Source organism: Haliotis cracherodii, unplaced genomic scaffold, assembly GCF_022045235.1.
Source record: "Haliotis cracherodii isolate W230 unplaced genomic scaffold, xgHalCrac1.p SCAF_5, whole genome shotgun sequence".
Lineage (NCBI taxonomy): Eukaryota > Metazoa > Mollusca > Gastropoda > Lepetellida > Haliotidae > Haliotis > Haliotis cracherodii.
The window spans coordinates 34610740-34633771 of record NW_027266308.1 but is presented as its reverse complement, the minus strand read 5'-3'; the positions used below and the strand labels follow the sequence as shown (position 1 = coordinate 34633771).

Here is a 23032-nt window from a genome sequence, read left to right as displayed (position 1 = left end):
AGGCAGGGTACCTGTTCCGCTCAATACCCCTCTTCAGGCAGTTGCAGTCCGTGTCACACTGCATATTTGTTTTTACTTTGTGTTCGCTAGATAGTCAACCATCATCCTCTCTTTGGCAGTCTGATCTGCAGGACTTTTAGGACCAACTCCCTAAACCCTACATTATCCTGGGAGATTTCAACGCTCATTATCCACTTTGGGGTAGTAATAATACCAATACAAAGGGAAAGATACTCGTGGATATCTGCTCAAATAATGATTTATGTGTTCTTGATAATGGCTCTAACACATATCTACATCCTACAACTGGCTACTACGCTTCTATAGATTTATCTGATCAATGAATCGAATGGTCTGTACACATTGCCCTTTGTGGAAGTGAGCATTTTCCCACAATTCTTTCAACCGTAAGTCCAACTCATACCCCACCATCATCAAGGTCTTACTGATACCTGAATTATGTCTTAATGTTACTGATCTCCTTTTCAGGTTTTTGTCTGACGAATTACATATAATTGCTGATGAATGTATTCCAAAGTCCTCTATGGTTCCACGTATTCGTAAACCAAGGTTTAACATTGACTGCAAACAAGCTAGAAAGACTTGAAAGAAGGCAGAAAAATATTTGAAATCAATTTAAAATGTCTAATGCCAAGGCTCGTCGCACATTTAGGCAAAATGAACGAATGTCATGGTAAACCTATGTTTATAAAACTGATTAACGATCTCCTATTTCTAAGGTTTTAACTTTGGTGCAGAAAATTAAAGGAAAGGGGTCCTAATCCAGTGTTCATCATCTTAAGGACAGTGACACTCTTCTGACAGATAAATCTGACCTTGCTTATAAATTAGGTGAAACAGAAGCTACACATTTCTCGTCAACCAACTGTGTACCAAAATATAAGGAACAGCAACAAAAAAAGAAAAGTAATCTTAATCCTGATAATGGTGAGAACTTCATTCATGGGCTACATACTGCACTTGGGCAAGCTCATGATACTGCCCCAATCCCGTTAATATGCATTATCAGCTCCTTAAACATTTACCTGAATCACGATTAGAAAGACTGTTAAATCACTTTGACAATATTTGAACTTCCCGGTAACCATCGATCATGTAGTATGTTTAGAATCTTTTATTTAAAAATCCATGATTTTCAATCTCGAAAAGGCATATGATACAACAGTACGGCATTTCATTTTTAGGTTTAGGGGTCGTTTGCCCTAATGTATATGTCATTTTTTAAAAGATAGAAAATGTCAAGTTCGTATGGGTTCAACCCTGTTTGAATCTTACTATTAGGATCAGGGTGTACCACAAGGCAGTAGCTTGTCTGTCACATTGTTTAGTATCAACAGTTTGTCAAAGGTTTTAAATGATTGAATTGATTGATAATTTTTGTGGATGATCTTGATGTTTCTTGGTAATACTAAAAGTACTATTGAAAGGCAACTGCAAGTATGTTTGGATCCAGGACTCTCGTATATCATCAAGATTACCAGAGAACTGTTCCATTTTTAAGAGTCATAGATAGTATTAACAGAACTAGAATATATAAATAAACAATTAAAACATAAACAATTTATTATATTTTCAGACGCTGTTTCCTGTCTTCACGCAATTAAACATCAGTCTTGCAAACATCCACAAAATTCTTGAATAATATAATCTTGCTACTGGCCTGTACGACATCTTCTTATTTTAGTTACCCTGCCATGTTGGAATAGTTGGTAACACAATGGCTAATGATGCAGGAAAAGCAGCCCTCAACAAATCTTATCCCATACAGGGATGACAAGTCCGTCATTAGAACCTATATCCGAGATCTACTGCACACAAAAATGACCACCCAAGTAGGTATAAACATATTACATGAGATTAAACAAAATATTGGTTACACCTACTTGAGTTGTCAGTCCAGACTTGGAGAGGTCATTTATGCTATGCTCAAGAATATTTACTGAAAGATGAGGATCCTCTATTCTGTATCCCTTGAGATGTTCTGCTTGACTGTGTTGATTTCTTCATGACATGGGATAACTATTTCAAGGTTTCATCCATAAAGGATTTTTTAATATGTAAGTTCTCATTTTTTTTTTTAAAGAAATAGAATTGTATAATGTTTTTGTGAAGTTCATGGCATTCAAAGAATATTTATATTTACTACTCCTTTAAACGTCGAATATTTGTTATTTTAATTATTGCCAACATTTCGTTCAATCGCAGGGTACTGAATGGATGGTGTAAACCCTGCTGGGGGCCATGTATTGTTCTGTATAGTGATATCCTTTATGGTTACAGGCCAGCTTTAAGACAAATCTGTGATATTCTAGTTATTTTACTGTCCTTTTTCGACAGGTTTTCTATAGAGTCTAATTATACTCACCACCAAAAGAAACGAACCATAGAAACATATCGAGAAGTATGTACGTTAAGAAGATTGTGCATCGAACCAATTTAATACCTCTTGAATATGAGAAGTCTTCATATATTAACAATCATGTATGGTATTCGCGTTTCCTTTGGCGGTGAGTATATATTTATTTTGAATGTTGTGCTTTCGCTCGTCATGATATACCTCAAATGCCGATGTGACGTTAAATAACTTCTTTGATTATTTTGGCATTTAGAAGTTGTACTAAGTAAGGATAAAAATTGAAGGATAAACAACTTCTTTATTGCAATTAAGAGCGACGTTTCGGTCTGAATTTAGTTATTTTCTAAATATTCAGTAATCCATGATCTCAAAACGTCTGTGTGTAATACATAGATAGAAATGTTTATCCGCACTTGACTATCGTTACTGTTGACGATGCCAAAACAAGATATCCATCCTACTGCGTTACCAAATGTGGCGATTATTTAGTTGCACGTTCGTTACCATAACACTGGCATGATGCTGATATGTATTAATGATAAATACTGTGGAGATGTATTTTGATTATGGAAATATAGGTTTTGCTGCTTACATTTCGCCCCTTTCAACTTGACATGTTTCTTAAGTTTTAGTTGAATATCATTAGGAGGAATAGTGCGTTTTATAAACACATCGTCGTTTATGTTACTGATGCCAATTAAAAAGCCAGAATACTAATGGTAGACATAAAAAAAGGTTTTTCTGTTTATTCTGGATAGCGGTCAATTTGTGATTAAACATCCATTACATTCATAGCAAATACTGTTGCCAGCCTAATTGAAGCTTAATGTAATATAATTACTAGTGCCACTCCTTCTGCATTTGTACTTGTAAAATAATTGCCTCTTGATATGATATTTGACGGTTCATTGACCGTTGTCATGTTGGGACCAGCTTTATTTTACCGTCGTTTATTTCTAAATTATAAGATAGTTGCGCGTAAAAACGTTATTCTATCATGACGTCATTTCAGTTGCCAGTTACCTTGTTCGTGGAATGTATCCGTCAACATCCAGTGAAAGGTACAACATCCCAGACATCTGAGGCTTAACAATGAAACTTTACGATGTCACAATCTAATATTTTACAATAAATACGTGTCGAGACAATAAAACGCGTGTTCGTCTTTCAACTGATCACATAAGTTTGTTTCATATGTTTTATATAGGTGTCAAGTATCATCGGTCAGCTGAGATAGCACACGTGACAACGATGTTCATGATTCTTTTAAAAAGTCCATTGAGTTAGATAACAATATAAACAATCAATCAACGTATTATCGGTTAACCCTTTGAACAAAGTGTTTGCTGCAACTCCCACGTGCATATTACATAACATGTAATGCGTTCAGGTCAGTCCTGGATTTTTAACCCATCCTTCGATTAAATAATTACCCCAGACACGACAAATGCCAAATGCGAACTACTGAATGCTATATATCCTTGACACCCTCAGAGGCATGGGTGAACGTTATTGAATTATTTAGTATAGTCTTTGTCAGATAATCTCAGTGGTTCTACCACGAATTGTACCTGTTATAACGTTATTAACTGGGCATTAAGTGAATGACGACGGATACACAGATGTAGAGTTATACTATGAGATGTGGATGACGAGAAGAGTGGTAATTGGTGTATTATATGCAATTTCCCTGAAAAGTGAGGGTCGTTGTTTTGAGTACATGGAATGAACTTCATTGTTCCAAGAACAGTACCTACGCGTATGTACTGTATACTACACTACATAATTGCACATACACATTTACACTGGCAGACGAATTTGCAAGGTGAAAGGTTATGATAATTATCATCCAGTCAAATGCCAGGATTCAAGGCGATTCCCCTATGGTGTCAACGAGGTCATCCATTGTCCCCTCGGTCCGTAGCTCAGTTTTTTTGGTCGCTGATGTTAATTGGCATCTGGGGATTTGGGGGACAATTCACACGGCCGCGGCTAGACACTGAGAGTGTTGTTTACCGTTAATAGTAAAATTGTTGTATTGTAGACAAAACCAATTAGATAATCATAAGAAATCACTATCAAATTGTGACGATACCTGATGTTCGCGAAAATATGACCGTATACGGTTGCATCCGTCACATACACATGCAAAGGCAAGTCAGTTGTTCACACGTACAGAACACGTGTCTACCATGATACCTTTTGAAAGCTTTACTGGGGCATAGAAGTTTGTAATCTTGAGGAAACAACTTGTTGTCAAGAGTCGTATGACGTTGTTTTACATCTTCGTGGAAAAAGCATGCTCGATTGTATTTCAAAAGTTCTGAAATGTTCCTTTCAGTTTATGTTCAGGTTAGTAAATCAGTGCACAGAAGTTTGACCATTATTAAACAATATCAGATAATCGATATACCTGAAGCTTATGTACACCTCTTGGCCGCTTAGTCTGTTTTGATTTTACCAATACAAATTCTGATTCGTATGCATAAGGAAAGGAATCAGTAATTAGTAGTCAACACCACAATTGATGCTCACGTGGATGCATACTTTTAGAAGAAGGATAAAAGTGACATGTGTTTGCCGAATTGATTACGCACATCTTCTTTGTTTGTTTGTCGGTTTACAAATGGTTATACGTACAGGCATAGATTGGGAAAAAAACATATATCAGTTTGCACTGATTGTGTTTGTAGTGTTTCTACAGTGAACATGTCTATTATCACTCGGGTGCACATTTTTATTGACAAATTGATTTAGACCTAAAGGTACCAAAAAGGTGAGGTGAATTGGGGTTTCATCATAGACGAAGTCAATAATTATCGCTACTAACCCCCCCCCCCCCCCCCCCCCCCGAATCACACCATCCAGGTCCCGCAAAGGCCCTCCAGATTTAAACCCATTTGGAAATATCTTCTAACTGCAGAGTTCATTGTACGATTCCGACTGTGTCATGAGCATGTGTTTATTAATCATTATCAGATGCTACTAGGTGTTGGCGTAAAGGTGAGCGTATCCTGCTAAAACGATGACGCCGGTCACTAATACATGCGAGGGCAAGTCAGTTGTTACCTGAAAACAAACACACATGGGAACATACGTCAAATTTGAAATGTCCACCGTGGCACCCGTCACAAACACATGCAAAGGAAAGTCAACTGTTCACTCGAACACGAAATTCACAATCGGAGATGCATGCAACATGGGTGCTTGAGAACGTTAGGTTTACACAGGCATAATTTTCCTTTAATTATTAACCTCTACGTTCAATTCTAAGTAGGTGTAGCCTAGTGGTTAAACCGTTCTCCCTTTAAGTATTCTGGGATCGATACCAGACATGGGTATGAAGCTAGTTCTTGGTGTAATTCGCGGTGCCAATTAAGAAAAATGTGTTACCGACCATGAGAGACAGTTCTTTGGATAGAGAGTCTGTCCAGAGAGCGAATGTAGATGGTTCGACCAAAGTACGTTGAAAGTTGGTATTTGTTGTTTCCCTGGCGCCCGGCATTGAGGTTACAAAAAGGACTATGAATGCATGGATTAAGTCTTTGTCCACGTATCTACTGATTTGTCTGATATTCCTTATCTGATGGTATGCTTTAATGAAGATGTTATTTACATGGTTTCTCAAATTGAATGTTGAATAGATGATCACGCATACATTTCTTGCGGGACTTCTTGGTTGGCCAATACTGTCCCCGACCCGTATATTGGGAAGTTGAATCATGGGCTGCATTAGTTTTGAACTGATGACAAAAACTCAGCATCATAATTCAATTTGAGAGGGTTTGTCGTCATCCAACTATTGATGTCAACAATGCAAGCTGTTATTCTCTGTGATGTCTCACTAACCGATGATGGTGACACTGGTTTGAATCCTAAACAGAGCTGTGTCATTAGCATACAGATGAAAACTTAGATCATGAGAACTTGCAATTCTTCCAACTTGTGTGTATATAGGTGCATATACTGAAAAGTACCATGCCAAGAACAGACCCTGTGGTACTCCAAGTTTCAGTTCGCTCCTACCTGATCGGAGTCCTGCGAGATATGATGTGAACCATGATAGAGCATCACCAGTTAAACCAACCTCTGATTCAACGTCTTGAGAAGAAGAGTTGAGTGGTCAAATACTGCTGATGGATTCAAGAGGATCGCCGCTCCCTTTGAATGAACAGCATAGAGTAGGTCATTTTGCACACGTAGCAACGCTGTTTTCGTGCTGTGACCAGTCTTGTAAGCCGATTTCATGACATCTCCGTGACTGTTGGCATCCATGTACTTTTGACGTGTAGCCACTCGATCAACTTGGTGAGGATGGGTAGATTTGAGACGATAACGCTTGACGATCCAGCGATGGCTTTTTCAGAAGAAGCATTATCAGCACTTCTTTCAGTGCTTTGGACAGTAGTAGTAGTAGTAGTAGTAGTAGTAGTAGTAGTAGTAGTAGTTGTTGTTGTCGTAGTTGTAGTAGTAGTTGTTGTTGTAGTAATAGTGAAGAGACGCATCATCATTATCATCCTGTAAGATGCATAATAAGAACTAAAACAACGTAATCTCTTCTTCTTCAAAATGTTAGGAAAAGGTTGTCCCTTTATTAGGCTTGTTGCGAAATTTCCAAATTTGAACACAGGAACTCGGAACCAAATTGCGATATCAGTAAATAACCATACAAGATCAATGAATAATCTGTCCTATATCTACCATAACGATATACCACAAACAAACGTCTATAAATGGGTCAAATAAGTTACATCAACTAAAAGGACAAGCCATAGAATGAATGTTAGTGCACTCCCGAATGTTCAGAATGATGTCCTTGTTGAATGTCTTGAAGCAGGCCTGTCTCCGTTCTGGAATCCAGAATAGTGTTTGAAGCTGGCAAAACGCCGATGTTTCCGAATTGGTTTCCAAATAAAGTACCTTCTGATCGGTCGTATATAGGTACAACCATCATTTTACAAACTGCCCCATCCAGAACGACCAAGGCTGCCATCTCATGTACCAAAGGGCTCTAATGATAGCACAAACTATTCTGGATAGCACAAACTATTCTGGATAGCTCCACTCGCCCCAGGTGTCTGCTTCTCATAGCATGCGATAGTGGTAGATTCCCCAGTTGCTGGGGTAAGGGTATCAAATGTCCTCTCTTCAAATCTGGCTGTAAAAATGATCCCAACAACTGTAGAGGTATTTCTCTTATAGACTCAACATGTCCAGTATTAACTTCTATTTTGAAAAGCCGTCTACAGAATTGGTGTGAGAATCACAATTTTTATTAATGAACAACATGCTAGTTTTAGGACACATTACTCCACTATTTTTTTCATTACAAGATATAGTTAAAAAATACATTGGTAAGAAAAGAGGCAGATTTTACTGCTTCTTCATTGATTTTTCCAAGATTCTCTAAGACATGGTGTTCTCCTGCACTCAGTGTATGAAGTTGGTATTAAGGTTTGGATATGAAAATCACATCAATGTATAATAATTCATCTGCATGTGTTAGAACCTCTAAAGGTATATCTAAGTGTTTTACCAGTAATAATGGCACCCGTCAAGGATGTGTATAAGTCCACAAATAAGTATTATAATTATAAACAAGTTATGTACCCTTATGAAAAGAGAGGATGGTCAAGGTATTACTGTTACCTCGTCTATTAATGATCTGTGCTGCCTCGTGTTTACTGATGATGTCTCGGCAATTTCCGACACTTGTTCACAACTGCTTAGAAAGATAAGTGTACCAGAAAGTTTTTGTAAACATACTGGCATGAATGTAAATCTGAATAAAATTGAGATTATTGTGTTTATAAATGGTGGTCCCTTAAGGTCCAGGAAAAATGTTTTTACGATGGAACACCAATAAAAACAGTATCTTCATATAAATAGCAGGGACTTGTTATTAACCCCTGAGTTAATCTGGAGCAGAGCTCAGACCTTTCTTCTATCCCACGCAAGTAAGGACATATTTTCAGAAAATAATACCAAAGGAAATTGGCAAACATTAGTTGTCCAGATCTATTAAAGATATTTGATTGTAAAATAACACCTATTCTATGTTATGGTTCTGAAATATGGGGCACCACATATTGAAATACTATTGTACCTGTACATATTAAATTGTGTAAATCTAGTTTAAAGGTCGGTAAACCAACATGTGATAACATGGTTCTTGGGTAATGTTGTTGTTGGTTTGTTGTTTAACGCCGCACTCAGCAATATTCCAGCTATATGACGGCGGTCTGTAAATAATCGAGTCTGGACCAGACAATGCAGTGATTGATATCATGAGCATCGATCCACGCTATTGGGATCGATGACATGCATCAACCACAAAGGCAAATAAGTATTGGTGCAGAATATTCCAATAGGCTACCAAAACAATGTTATGTTAAAATCTTTGGATAATGTAGGCCGTAATACACGAGCAGCTGAAATAAGAAATATTCTGTTTAATTTTGGATTTAGATGTGCCTGGATTAGTCAGGAAATAGGAAACCCAGTAGTCTTCATTGCGCTTCTTAAGCAAAGAGTACATGATAATCTATTTCAGTCTAGGCATGCATCGTCGCATCCTCATAAGTGTTTTGATGCTTGCTGTTGAGACTGGCAGATATGAAAATATAATTTATAATGAAAGATACTGTATGTCGTGCAACCTTGAAGGCTATTTTGATGTATAAGACGAATTGGACATTGTCTGTGTATGTCAGTCCTACAATGAATTGCAAAACAAGTTAATTGTAAAATATTTTATATTCTACAATTAACAATTTTATTTCTATCATGCAGAGTAAGAACATTGATGTCAGTCTATTCCTATATCATGTAAATAAAAAAGGATACACACAATTGTAAATATTATATAAAATGCGCATGCATGGTCATGGATGTGTATATATTTTGGGCGGAGCCTTATACTGAATAATAGTGTGTGTCTATATCCCAACTGCGTAGATCGATGCTCATGATGTCAGTCACTGAATTGGAATGTAACCTTCCAATTTGAACGTACTATACAGCTAGTCGCGGACGTTTCAGGGGGATCGACCTCCATTTAAACATTACATAATTGGAGTTCAAGGTGCTTGACTTAATGATTATCTCATATGTTCTCCCGATTTCTTTCATTATGTTTGTCTTTTTTCAGATTCCGGGGTAGAATAGATCTTCAGCAACCCATGCTTGCCGTAAAAGGTGACTAACGGGATCGGGTGGTCAGGCTCGCTGACCTGGTTTATGCATGTCATCGATCCCAATTGCGTGGATCGATGCTCATGACATTAATCACTGGATTATTCACAGACCGCCGTCATATAGCTGGAATATTGCTGAGTGCGGCGTTAAACAACAAACCAACAACCAACATTACCCAAGAACCATGTTATCACATGTTGGTTTACCGACCTTTAAACTAGATTTTTATTCCATTTCAATATTATACAGAGAATACATAAAGGAAGGTATTGCATAACAACATGTGATATTAATTAATTTGTACATGGTGGGAGCCTTTATTCTTAAACAGTGGATGTGTGTGTATAAACAAGTGTATAATGTATTCAGAATTGTAATAACATTATATTGTATGCTTCAGTAGATCAGTGGTAGATCAGTGGTTGATGCATGTCACCTTACCCTAAATTCGTGGATCGATGCGCATAATGTCAATCACTGGATTGTCTGATCCAGGCTCGATTATTTACAGTTTGTTGGCTGGTTTGTTGTTTAACCCCGCACTCAGCAATATTCCAGGTATATGGCGGCGGTCTGTAAATAAAGGATATGTAAATAATCGACTAACGGGATCGGGTGGTACGGCTCGCTGACTTGGTTGATGCATGTCATCGATCCTAATTGCGTTGAACGATGCTCATGATATCAATCACAGGATTGTCTGGTCCAGACTAGATTATTTACAAACCGCCGTCATATAGCTGGAATACTGCTGAGTGTGGCGTTAAACAAACAACCAACTCTATACGATATAATGTTGAAAATGACGGTAATTTAGGGAATTTGTCGCGGATTTTGCATAAATGTAGTTTTGGTCGGTATGGGCATATGATCACATTGATGGAACAGGATAACATGTGACAATGTCATTTCAATAAATAAATGTTTAATGTTGACTGACTGAAAATTGCGAATTTGGTGCATTCTTGGCGGCCATATTGGATTTGACAAGCCATGTGTGTGTACTGGGATGAAGAACCTGTGTATCAAATGTCATGTTTTTAACTCAAAGTGCACAATTTAGTCAATAAGCCGCTCCACTAAAAGGCAGCCCAAGGAAGTACACACTGCTTCATTACCCGGGGTAATAATGTAGCGCTTTGAGTATGCTTTAGGATGTGGATTTGGCGCATTTTAAATATAAAAATTATTATGCCCCTCTACAACCTAGACAGCGAAACGCCGCCTAGTCAAACCCATCGAGAACTTTTCAGAGAATGTGAAGACTCCCCAACACTGCAGTCTTCTGCATTACCCAGACTGTCAGAAGGGCTGTTTTCCTGGTAGCAAACCCGGGTACTCTCCGAATGTCAGTCAACAGATTGGGAGATACCAAACCTAAGTCACCGAGAACAACAATGGGGAGTCGGACAACTTGGTACTGGGGATGCAAGCGTGACATTTCGAAAGTGAGGTTTGTATATTTGCCATGTTTTCCCTGAATCTTGTCAATCACTTTAGCATGAAAAGGGACCGAAAATTCAATAATATGAATTATTTTATTGGATTTAAAAAAAACGACCAGATCAGGTTTGTTGGCCTGAATTGTTCTGAGGTTGTATACGGGCCTGTTCCAAAGAATTTATCACTTTCCATGGAGCCCTCTATATATTCTGAGTCGCACCACGGATGGACCTGTGTGTCAAAGCCACAAGCATGACGAAGACGGTAATAAAATGACCGAGCCACTCCGTCATGTCGTTTAAGATTCTGTGATTGAGTCAAAGCTGGGCATCCACTTACAATGTGCTGGACAGTCTCATTGAATTCATTGCATATTCTACATTTCGTATTTATATTTTGATGCAAAGTCACACATAGACCTTTTCGAGTGGGAAGTGACTGGTCTTAAGCAGCAAACTGAAAGCCTTCTGTTTCAATTTTGAGGCCAGCTGACTTCGTCCAAGCGAAAAACTATACAGGGTTGTACACACGGTACACCACCGCGATGATATGGTCGTTCAGGTAGCCTTCTGCTGAATAACTGAGTCTGGGCCGATTTGATATGTCACTTCGCTTGGTTGACACTCATTTCTGTACCGTCCAGCAGTACAGAACCATCAACAAAATCAACATTGACATTGACATTGCGAATATGTCCCACATCCTTGGCTTGTTTAAGAAAACTGTCGTATGCCATGTTTTCATCATGAGTCTTGACATGCTTCACCAGAGGATCATCAGACAAATAAATGTGTCTATCATGAAGAGCCTCCGTGTTAATCAAACCACACCATCCCATTTTAATTGGCAAATATAAGCGATTGAGGGAAGAGCGAGGGTGGTGGGATCTATTGTCTGACATGATTCTTCGTGTGAAGCGTGTCCATACCCTGAATTTCCTTTTTCGTCCAATAAACAACACTAAAAGAATACGAAAGGACGAGTACAGCATAAGTATTTGTGGCTTTGATTTTATTGCGAACGTTCAGCCCTGAACTCCATATTTTCTTAAGTCTACAATTGTACTCTGCCCGAAGTTCTTCCTTGACGTGGGCATTCTGGAGTTTGTCCCTAACCTGCATCCCTAAGTACGTATAGGCCCCACGAGGTGGTCAGTAAGTCCTTCCCCAAGTAAATTGACTGATCCTCCCTCTTCCACCTTGACACGTTTCAGATGAAGAATGTTGCATTTGTCGAGTCCAAAGACATGTCGATTAGAATGTGTCTCTCAGTGTTGATCCTCCATTGGTCATCCATGTAAAGGAGGTCAGTCCGGAGTGTTGGGGATGTGTTTCCCGAGGAGGTCAAGGATGATAACCTTCCTCTTCGCTAAGCAAAAAGCTTAAAGGATTCAGTGACACACAGAAAAGCAAAGGTGAGTGAGTGAGTGAGGTGTACATCAGTTCATTCACATAAATACAAATACTAAGAAGAACATAATAAGATTCAGGATGAGACCTAGGTTTCAGTTCCATACCGTGACCTGATGTAATGATAGAGGCATTCTACAGCCAGGATTGCAAGTGCCAGTCCCATACCTGCTGCCACTGCTGCTACACCTCCGCCGATTTCGTCAAGTTTCACTGGCGTTACAAGCTTCTCAGAAATACATCGACGTTTGTCAGGCGAAAGGCCAATGTCACGCATATATTTTTCTATCCACCCAGTATCCACCATCATGTGCATCCTGGTGAAAAAAACAACTTGCAATGCAATTAACCAATTATCACAAGGCTCAAACGTTGAAGGAGTGAATATCGTTTAACACCAAGTCAGTGATATCCCAGCATGAACACGAGATTTCATTAACAACTTTATCACTCGTTGGCTACTTTGTTATTTTTAATCTGAACGTATTGTTCCATGTATTTTTAAACAAAGGCTATTATTATATAGGCATGTCAAAACCAAACAGTCCCAAATTTATTAATGCTAGGAAATGAACGTGTGATCCGAGGTCCACATGCCAACACTATAGACATAATGTGGCAGCCGAATGTCCACATTGTGACGCGGGATTTATAGAAAAGAACGTTAAAGTCACTGTGAACACATATTACAGAGGTATGTAAATATGGTCGTCGTTTTCATGCATCTTCTATATTGTGCAATAAACATAAATATTGTATATATCACACGAATGCCAATACCATTGACATGACATACTTTTTTTCACAATGCGATCTCATACGGCTTATTTTCATACATTATTTCTTGTCTTGCAAGAACAAGAGAGAGTTAGATTACAAGGCTTAACAAAATCTATCTGCAAGTCCTAGTTTGCTGACTGGCCTAGCGACTGCATTGAATTCCAATGAATTAGATTAGAAAGCAAGCGCAGCATGTGCTCAGTCAAGGAAATGCATTCTCTCTCCCATATATTTGTTTACTGAATGCATACTTTGATCAATGTTCAGTGATAAAGCTAATTACAATGTTAAAGTAATATTTCCGACCATGCCTTTGAGCCAAATGTCTGGGCTGTTCTCCATTGTTTGTGCTTATATGCTGCCTCTTCATGGTGCATGGTGTATATGCTCAGTGGCACAAGATATATAACATGAGTCCTTGAACACATGTGTCAGGACTTGATCGAGAATTTGATCAATATGCTTCAAACATGCAGAAAGGATAGAAAGAACCCCTGATCATAATATGTTTCTTCTATATGTCTATCCACGTGTAACGCACTGAGAACATATACACTTAATAACAGCCAACTTTCCTTTCTAGAAATATTAAATGTGTTTGTTTGCTGTTTAGCCCTGTGCTGAGTAATATTCCCGCTATATGACGGCGGCCTGTACATAATCGAGTCTGGATCACACAATAGAGTGATTCGTATTGTGAGCACCGACCCATACTTGGGTTGCTAGGAATTCATTCTAACCCGGATTCCCCGGGAGAGAAATATTAAAAAATGATGAGATAGATACTTTATATTTATAGGGGACACGGTGTGAAGTTTTTCCTCAAGTCTACTGAAACCTACATCGTTATTGTGTTCTCTAATGCTGGGGTTTTTTTCTCATCATTCTTTTTTAAATTTCATAAATACGAATATCAATGTGGCTGAGACGTTGACGTTTTGAAATAGCATATCGCAGAAATATATATTTTTGAAGGCACCTCTTTGTGCGTCTCACATTCACTCTGTAGGGTTGGGTCTCTCAGGCGTGCCAGAATCCTAAAAGCAATGTTTAAAACCCGCCATGTTCTTGTTTTGTCAGCAACCAAATTTAAGACGCCTAAACATTAGCTGTTTCCATTCTGTACATAATCATACACATTTTGCGGGGGAAGGCTGAATAAACGATAATAATAGTGTTATAAATCGATTCATTCGGAACCAAGTAGTTTAAGTAGCGCCTCAAAAGAAGTGATTTTCACGGTTCCTGATACTGCACGTTGCCTTTAAACATGAAACAAAATATCTGGATGATTAAAAAGACTGACATAGTTCATGATTGATAAAACAAACTTTCCCTTTTAATTAACAGCCTTTCAGTAAATATGCTGCAGTTAAGGAATAATACGGACACATTTACTTGAAGCGTTAGCGATAGCACCCTCCACCCCACCCCTATAAATGTAACTGATCTTAAGGGTGACCCTCTCTTTACGACATCTTGAGTTGATAGCGGAGTTGAATTTGATTTTTGAAAATTGAATTTTCAAGAAATGACAACTTATAATATGCAAGATAAGATAAGTTCTCTCCTAGATTCAATGCATGTCTGTGGAGGAAATATTGTTATTAATATAAATATGTCTCTCATTATAAAATAACCACTTAACCTTCTTTTCAATAATCAAAAATATTAATAAGCAAGTATGACCTGGTAGGTGTCAAATTATTAAATAGGGCTATCTTGGATATTCCAACTTTGTACACATACAACAAAAAGCTCAGTTAATTACACAGAGTGTCATGGCAAAACCGTACCACCCAGAGCACAAATGGATATTCCAGTTTTAATTTCTCGGAACATAGATTGAACACTTTTATTAAAGCCAACTAACAGCACCATCAACTGATCAGCTTGTGCAGTTCGTGCAACAGTTAGTGAAGTAGATGTCAGTCCCATTCAAACTTCCATGAGGAAGATGATTCAATGGACATTATGTCTATCTCCAGTAACAACAGCAACCAAGGTAAAACTGACTTTGATCTTTACATTTCTGATATCTTGCCTCTACAATTGAACCAAATGAACGCTTTTTTAAGACAATGGGGAAGTCTTTGCTGAAGACTTGCATGAACTGGGCAAAACCAACTTATATCACCAAAAGATAGAAACGGGTATTGCTCGACCAATACGACTCCCGTATTATAGATAGAATCCAGAAAGTCACAAATTTCCAGACAGGTACAGGACTTGACGCAGGAACCATTGAATCAAGTCGCTCAGATTGGAGAAGCCATGTCGTCATGGTCAAAATTAAATCGGGTGAGTGTCACTGTTCATTGAACAGCAGTACTCAAACTGAATTTTTCCCTCTGCCTCATTTTGATGATGTGGTAGACACTCAAGTGCAAATATTATCAGTTTTGGACTGTGCCAGTAGATTTTGACAAATGACCCAGACACAAAAAACAAGTCAGCCTCTATTACCAATGGGAGCGGATGTCTTTAGGGTCGACCAATGCACTCATCTTCTTCCAGATGTTGATGAAAGATGTCCTCCGTGAGATGAATTAGAAGTATGTGCTGGTAAATGTTGTTGACATAATTACCTATTCCAGGAACTTTGAAGAACATCTACAGCACCCCAAAGAGGTTTTCAAGAGGCTCCTACAGGCAGATCTCACATTAAAACCATGTAAATGCTAGTTTGGTGAAACGAAGGTCACTTAACTGGGTCATATCTTCATTGAGGATGGCATTGAGGAAGACAAAACCAAAATTGAGGTAGTAAGAAGCATGTCAGCTCATAGGAATCAACAAAAGGTTCGACAATTCATTGGACTAGGCAACGATTATAGGAGAGTTGTTCAAGGGTTCTCAAAATGTTGCACTTCTTAATCAGTTTCTAAGGAAAGAAGCAAAGTTCAAATTGAAGGAAAAATGTCAACATGCAGATGTAACAAAATCCTTCACGTTAACCACAGATGCAAGCGGGACCAGTGTAGGCTCTATCTTAGTACAGCTTAATGAAAAAGGAACTAGACATGTGATTTCCTGAGTGAGTGAGTGAGTGAGTATGGTTTTACGCAGCTTTTAGCGATATTCCAGGAATATCGCAGCGGGGGACACCATAAATTGGCTTCATACATTGTACCCATGTCATGAATCGAACCCGGGTCTTCGGCGTGACGGGAGAAAGCTTCAACAACTAGGCTACCCGACTTCCCCTGATTTTCTATGGCGGTAGATCTTTCAATGAAATTGAAAAGAATTCCGAGTTTAGCAAGCATCTTCGGGATTTACATTGGTAAAATAAACAACATATCTCTCACATGAATATCAAAATACTGACCAGCTTTCAAAACTGAGCACGATGATACATCAGTTGTATGTCCTCAAGAATACTTACCAATACTCATGAGAAACTAGCAGACCAGACTGATCTCTCTTCCCCTACAATTCAGAATGCCATGTTTTATAATGAAGACAAGCCAGAGATGGTAGCATCTGCTTCTTAAATTGATACATCAGCGCCGGACCTTCATGACAACGCACAAAGAGAATGTCCAGAATGCAGATGAGATGTACATCTTGAACATGTGAAGTCGGTACTCAAAATTGCATCTAAAAACACCAGAAACGGCCAGGAGAGAAAAAAGCATTCCTATGAGATGGGCCAAAGAACCTAGAATGAAAGTTCCAGATCAATTTTGGCTGAAGAATAAAAAGAAGCAACCTGGCTGATTTCAAATACTACATCCCAAGTACATAGTACCTTCCTATATATAGTTGGATTTAGAGTCAGTTGTACATAGACACCCCGGTGCTGTCAAACAAGCAAACAAACCAATAAGAAGCATGGCAAAAGGTTGATCCTGTATAATGATTCAAGAGACAGATCAACACAGCTAGAACATCCCTACCAAGACCACGCACAAAACGAACGACACAGATCCCAACCACAAAAAGACAAACAAAACAACAATCTGAAAAATCAAGAAACTAGCCAATGATCCAAACAAAACAAGGACACTAATGGTCAGGTGAAAACAATCAATTTCAATCATATGACTATTCTGAAGTTTGTTAGCTTGCTTCTTTGTTTTTGTTTTTAACGTCGTGACATCACGAGAAACGAACTACGCAACTGGGATACGATGACATGCATCAACCAAGTCTGACCACCCGATCCCGTTAGCCGCCTCTTACAACACACATAGTCGCCTCTTACGGCAAGCATGGGTTGCTGAAGACCTTTTCTCTTTATCAAATGGGTAAATGGTACAAGAATGTACCATGCGATCAGGAAAGAGCATGGTACAGTTTCATGGGAACCAGATTCGCATGTTGGCGAGTTTCCTAAACAACCATTTCATAGTTCAAAGATCATGTCAGGCAGAGGGAGAAAACGACTACAGAGACCACTATCAATATCCCAATATACATAGTTTTAGAATACACTATATATCAAAACAAATATATTGAAAGTATACAGGCAGTATAGTGAACGATAACGACACAGATAGTTAATCTGTATATCTAATGTTCGATCATATTGAAATTGTTACTCAGATACTTAATGCATTTTTTTTCATAGACACGATGATAAAGCATTGATGAAGTTAGAAATCAAATCTAACATCCTGACCAATGTCATACAATTGATAATTAGAAGAATATCAATATCGTTATTAGCCCACAGCTACTATTATTATGCACCAAATACAATTATGTCATGTTTCATTATAGTTGGTTTCGGGTAATTTTTATTATCCTTTATCTTGTGTGTGTCTATCTACATTTAGTGAAGAGCACGTCTTACTTCTGACATAACAATCCACGCACATTTATATTGGTTTAACTTACAACTTCAGCCACAGGTCATAATGAACGTGTCGAGATGTAATACCCTCTTTAGACCAGAAAATGTGCTTAGCTCTACCTGTAGCTACAACTACCTTTCCTTCTTACCATGCTTATAGTATTATTACAATGGAAATGGAATCCTTATTCCACATGTTCTTGTACATTACATATATTGTAATCTTTATTGTAAACACAGCACCAAATTATTTTTATCGTTTCTCTACTTCTTGTTAAGGTATAATCAGGTTCCCAAACACGGGTCAGAACCTTGATAATTGAATACCTCAATGACTGATTTGTTTACGGATGCCTGAGATCTCTGCATGTAAGAAAATACGAATGTGCCATATTTCAGTAATAAGAGAGTATATCAAATCACATACACACGTTCCAACTCCGACTTCAAGGGTGAGGATTTAGGGACTCCAAAAGCCATCTGTTCGAACAGAATCAAGTCCCTGAGGTAAGTGAGTTTGCAATTTTCAGCCATGTAGGCATCCCCGATGAACGTGGATGCAATGGCGGCATACTTTTCTTTCTTCACTTTATTGACATGGTAGTTATAGTCAGTCGAGAAAACTCGAGGATCGGTCACAGTTTGTTGTTTGACTCTTTTCCATATCTTTTTTATGTCATCCCTCTTGGAATTCTGAACAAAAACATTCAATATTTCTAACACTTTTATAACGAAAAGGAAATTTATATGAAAATCAAGGACAGACCTAAATCGGGGGTTACAGTATGTGCGTGTCACGTACATAGTTTCTGCACTTGCCTCATCCAATTCCTTCAGTCGATTATTGTTTATTATCATTTGTCACTACTGAAAATAATTATTTTCGACTTATTTGAGATATTGAAGTGAGCAGCAGGACCTTTTTATGTAATCGACCAATTTTTGTCAAGGTCATACGATTACTGACAGGCTCCTATGATATTGCCACTAACATACTGAACTGTTTCAGAGAGGCAACAATAAATATAGACCTGACGTGTGTACCTTGAAATATGTTCGAACGAAACCCTCGATCGGTAAACCTATAGAATAATCAAGTCTTTCAGAGAGTTCTTGGAGGTTGGTAAATGGTGGAGGTTCGGACTTCTTCACAGACAGGAAGGCGACAAGTTCTGCAGTGTAGACAGACGTGATGACAACGAGAAAGATCCACCAGAAAAATGTTAGAACCCGACCAGATACACCGGTGAATTTGTGGGCACCACCTGTAATCAATCAGCAAAGTATCAATCTAGGTATACAGATCCGGAACAAAGGGTATTTCATTTACTTCACGGCATGTCAGCTAAATTTGGAGGAAATCCATGCCATATACGTCTGCGTCTGTGACAGGCAGACTGTGGTGGTGTCAAAGCAAAGATCAGCCTGGGTTTCTGACATGCCTAAGGGATGAAACAAAGTTGTGTCATTGTAAAAACATATTCTTTCACTGAGTAGACGACATCCTTGTTCCGTTCACATGCCTCAGAAAAATCCGGTGAAATGGTAAAAACAATTAATACAGTCACAATCAAATACTACCCATAAGTGCTTAAAGGTACGTGGTTTCAATGATTATATAATGAAACTGTTTCATGTTTTATTTCAAAAGGAGAAAACAGAAACAAATGAGATACGTTCAACTGTGGGTTTGTTTTCTCACAGTAAACATCTTCATCCTCCAGCAATTGAGGAATACATCACGTTGGTAACATTTCATCATGCTAATGTTTACCGATACTGGCTAGTGAAATATTAAGTACTGTATTTATATATTCAAGTTAACACTCATGCTATTTTAGAAGATAATTAATTAGAACTTGAATAAACTGAATTAGTTGAAAGGGGAACTAGCTTCCACACGCTTGGCTTGTAAATTAAAATGTACACAGATCTCGTTTGCTGGAAAGTCACGTAACAACACTGCAAGCAATCTGCCAATGATTTCCTTAAGGAACTACCATTTGATATTCGAGGTCGAGGAGGGGGTGGGGTCTGAAAAAGGTAATCAATCCCTTGTTCAACTTGAAAAAATATCTATGCCTCGCCTTGTACGAAACATTTACTTGCCGACAGTGGTTACTTAAATATTGAGAAGTGACATTTTAATTAAAAACTTCCCACCTCAAAGCTTGGGTGGCTGTTGGGACAAGCAGCAATCTGGCACCTCAAAACCAGATGCTTCGGACGCAGTAAGCAGTTGACTTCAAAACCCTTCAATCAGCTTTGACGCCTTTGATACGAAACCTGAAGACATGCCCTTTCCTCTTTTCTTCTGGATTCGAAATATCCATAAAAAATCCGTTCAAAGAAAGCGACATTGCTCGGTCCAGCAATTGTACCACCAAACCCATGTCTCAAAGACTAACCACAATCCTTATTACAAGGAGGGTTTTCTTTATATTCACAGTATTTGAGACAAGTTGAATTAATACCATGTGGATTTTCAAAACCTCAAAGGATTTGCTTGACGTGTTCAGGTCTGTCTAAACATTTGATTACACATGACAAACTTCATACCTTGATCCATAAGTCTTTGGTTACAACACGTTGTGACTACAGATACAGTTACATATCTATCTTCAGAGGTTCAGTGCAATGTATCTAAAGTTAAAACAAATACCATCTGAAGTTTACTGAGTAAACTGTATGTGAAATGCTAGACTTCCACATTGATATTTATGTAATTTTTAGGCAAGAAGTAGGCATCCAAATGGGCACTAATTGTGCTCCCCTATTTGCTGATCTGTTCCTTTATGAATATAAATCGAAATTTTTGCTTCGATTAGCAAAGTCCAAAAAGGCTAATATGGCAAAGAAGTGTAACTTTAGCTTCAAGTATATCTATGTTCTGATATCGTTAAATCACCATCAATTTCCCTTCTACTGATTTACCCACCTGAACTAGAAATATAGGATACCAATGAGACCACTTCCTCTGTTTCATATTTTGATCTATGCATAAGGATTCAAAGTGACAAAACGCTCTCCTTAGACTGTATGCCAAGAGTGGTGACTTCAACTTTCCAATAGTCAGCTTTGTCTTTATATTGCAGCTCTAGTCTTTGATGTCATTTCACAACTTTTGAGGTACAGTCGGGCATGTTGTTTCTCCGATGATTTCAAAGAGCACCATACGACTTTTGCTCAGAAGTTGTTTGATCAAGGTTACATTCAAGATCCCACTAGAAATTAACGAACGCCTCCTCTGTTTCATATTTAGATCGATGCATAAACATTCAAAGTGATAACATGCTCTCCACAAGACTGTCTGACAAGAGGGATGACTTCAACTTTCCAAAGGTCAGCTTTCCCTTTTCGCCAAGTAATATTCATGTAGCTCCAGTCTTTGGTGTCTACATTTCACATCTTTTGAGGTACCATCGAGCATGTTATGTCTACGAAGATTTCAAAGAGCGTCATGTGACTCTTGCTCAGAAGTTGTTTGATCAAGGTTATAACATTCAAGGACTCGATAAAGCTTTCAAGAAGGTTTATGGTAGAGGACGTTGGTAGGTTGGTTTGTTGTTTAACGCCGCTCTCAGCAATATTCCAGCTATATGAAGGCGGTCTGTAAATAATCGAGTCTGGACCAGACAATCCAGTGATTAATATCATGAGCATCGACCCACACAATTGGGATCGATGACATACATCAACCAAGTCAGCGAGCCTGACCACCCGATCCCGTTAGTCGCCTTTTACGACAAGCAAATCACCTTTTACGGCAAGCATGGGTTGCTGAAGACCTATTCTACCCCGGAATTTTCACGGGTCTTTTGGCAGGGATTCCTTATGAATATGAAAATATTTTTGTAGCTTTTATGTTCAACATGCTCTGTGTAAATTTTAGTCCATATTTTCAGTGTAATATTCCCTACTAACTTTCAGCACACGGGAGGTTATGTGAGATGATCGGCCTCTCTTTCACAATTTTCTCGTAACAAGAGGACAAAATAACAGGTGACACAGCAATACACCGATGTCAGGCTTACGGGATATTATGCATCAGGTTGATAACAATGCGTCAATAAACACTTGGGGTTGTAAATATAAAGTTTCAAAGCGAGAATTGGTACAGTGAAACGTGTAAACTGCAGATCTTGGGATCATTGAAAAGAAGAAAGCTGTCTGTAGTTCGAGACGAGCAAGGTGCCATGACCACAGAGCAAAACATGATTCTGCCAACGTTGTATGTAACGAAACATAGAGCGACATGAAATCAAGTTAATGTGGATTCACTGTATGTGCAACGCTTACGAAAGTTACACTTCCATTGAATCCCAAACAATAACAATAATATACAAATAATAATATACAGTATGAGGACAATACCTTGTTTTAGCATTGATCCAAGAATAAACCATGCCATGTTCGACAGGACTTCTGTTTTCCTGTGTTCAATATCTCCAGGCGTTCCTGGTCTCGGATGTGATTCTGTAGTTCCATAAATTATGAGAATACATGCCACGCATACCCCGAACACCAGGAACACCATTTGTTTGAAAGGTTTTAACAGCAGCAGCCATCTGTACTGGTCGATGTCCGGTTCTCGGTACATGACATAAATGTAGTTGCTGCGAAATGGGGGAAGCAGGAAGTCCACCACAGCTGCTCTGTCTTCGGAAATCGTCAAAGTAGCTGCAACCATATCCACCTCCTAAAAAAGACTTCCGGGTTTCACCATAAGCTCAGTAGCATTTATTAGTTATCCTGAGTCAGCTACAAAAGAAATATTTGACCAGAGACATTAAAACTGTCCCCATTGTGTTGGAAATCGAAATATTTCTCAAACGTTTCCTTTACTTTATAAGCAGCAGAATATCTCACAAGACCTAATTAAAGATTAGATATTGTTACCAGTTCAAATAGAATCAGTAAAAGCGCTATCGTGTCATTTGATTTTCTGGTCCATCACTTGATTGTTTCTTGTTTGTTACCAGGCTGCAGTCGCACTGTAGGCGATTTCCTGTGGGGCATCAAACC

The 23032-nt window shown here is 38.4% G+C and overlaps 1 protein-coding gene across 1 annotated transcript; it reads right to left on the bottom strand.

Moving 5' to 3' along the window:
* Positions 1-12514: 12514 nt before the first annotated feature.
* LOC139443661 (glutamate receptor ionotropic, kainate 3-like) lies at positions 12515-22697 on the bottom strand. The gene is made up of 4 exons (XM_071224605.1): positions 22382-22697; positions 19052-19272; positions 18435-18700; positions 12515-12743 (listed from the first exon to the last, which is right to left on the bottom strand). Exons 1-4 carry the CDS (start codon positions 22695-22697, stop codon positions 12515-12517), a joined length of 1032 nt encoding a protein of 343 aa, XP_071080706.1.
* Positions 22698-23032: the final 335 nt, after the last annotated feature.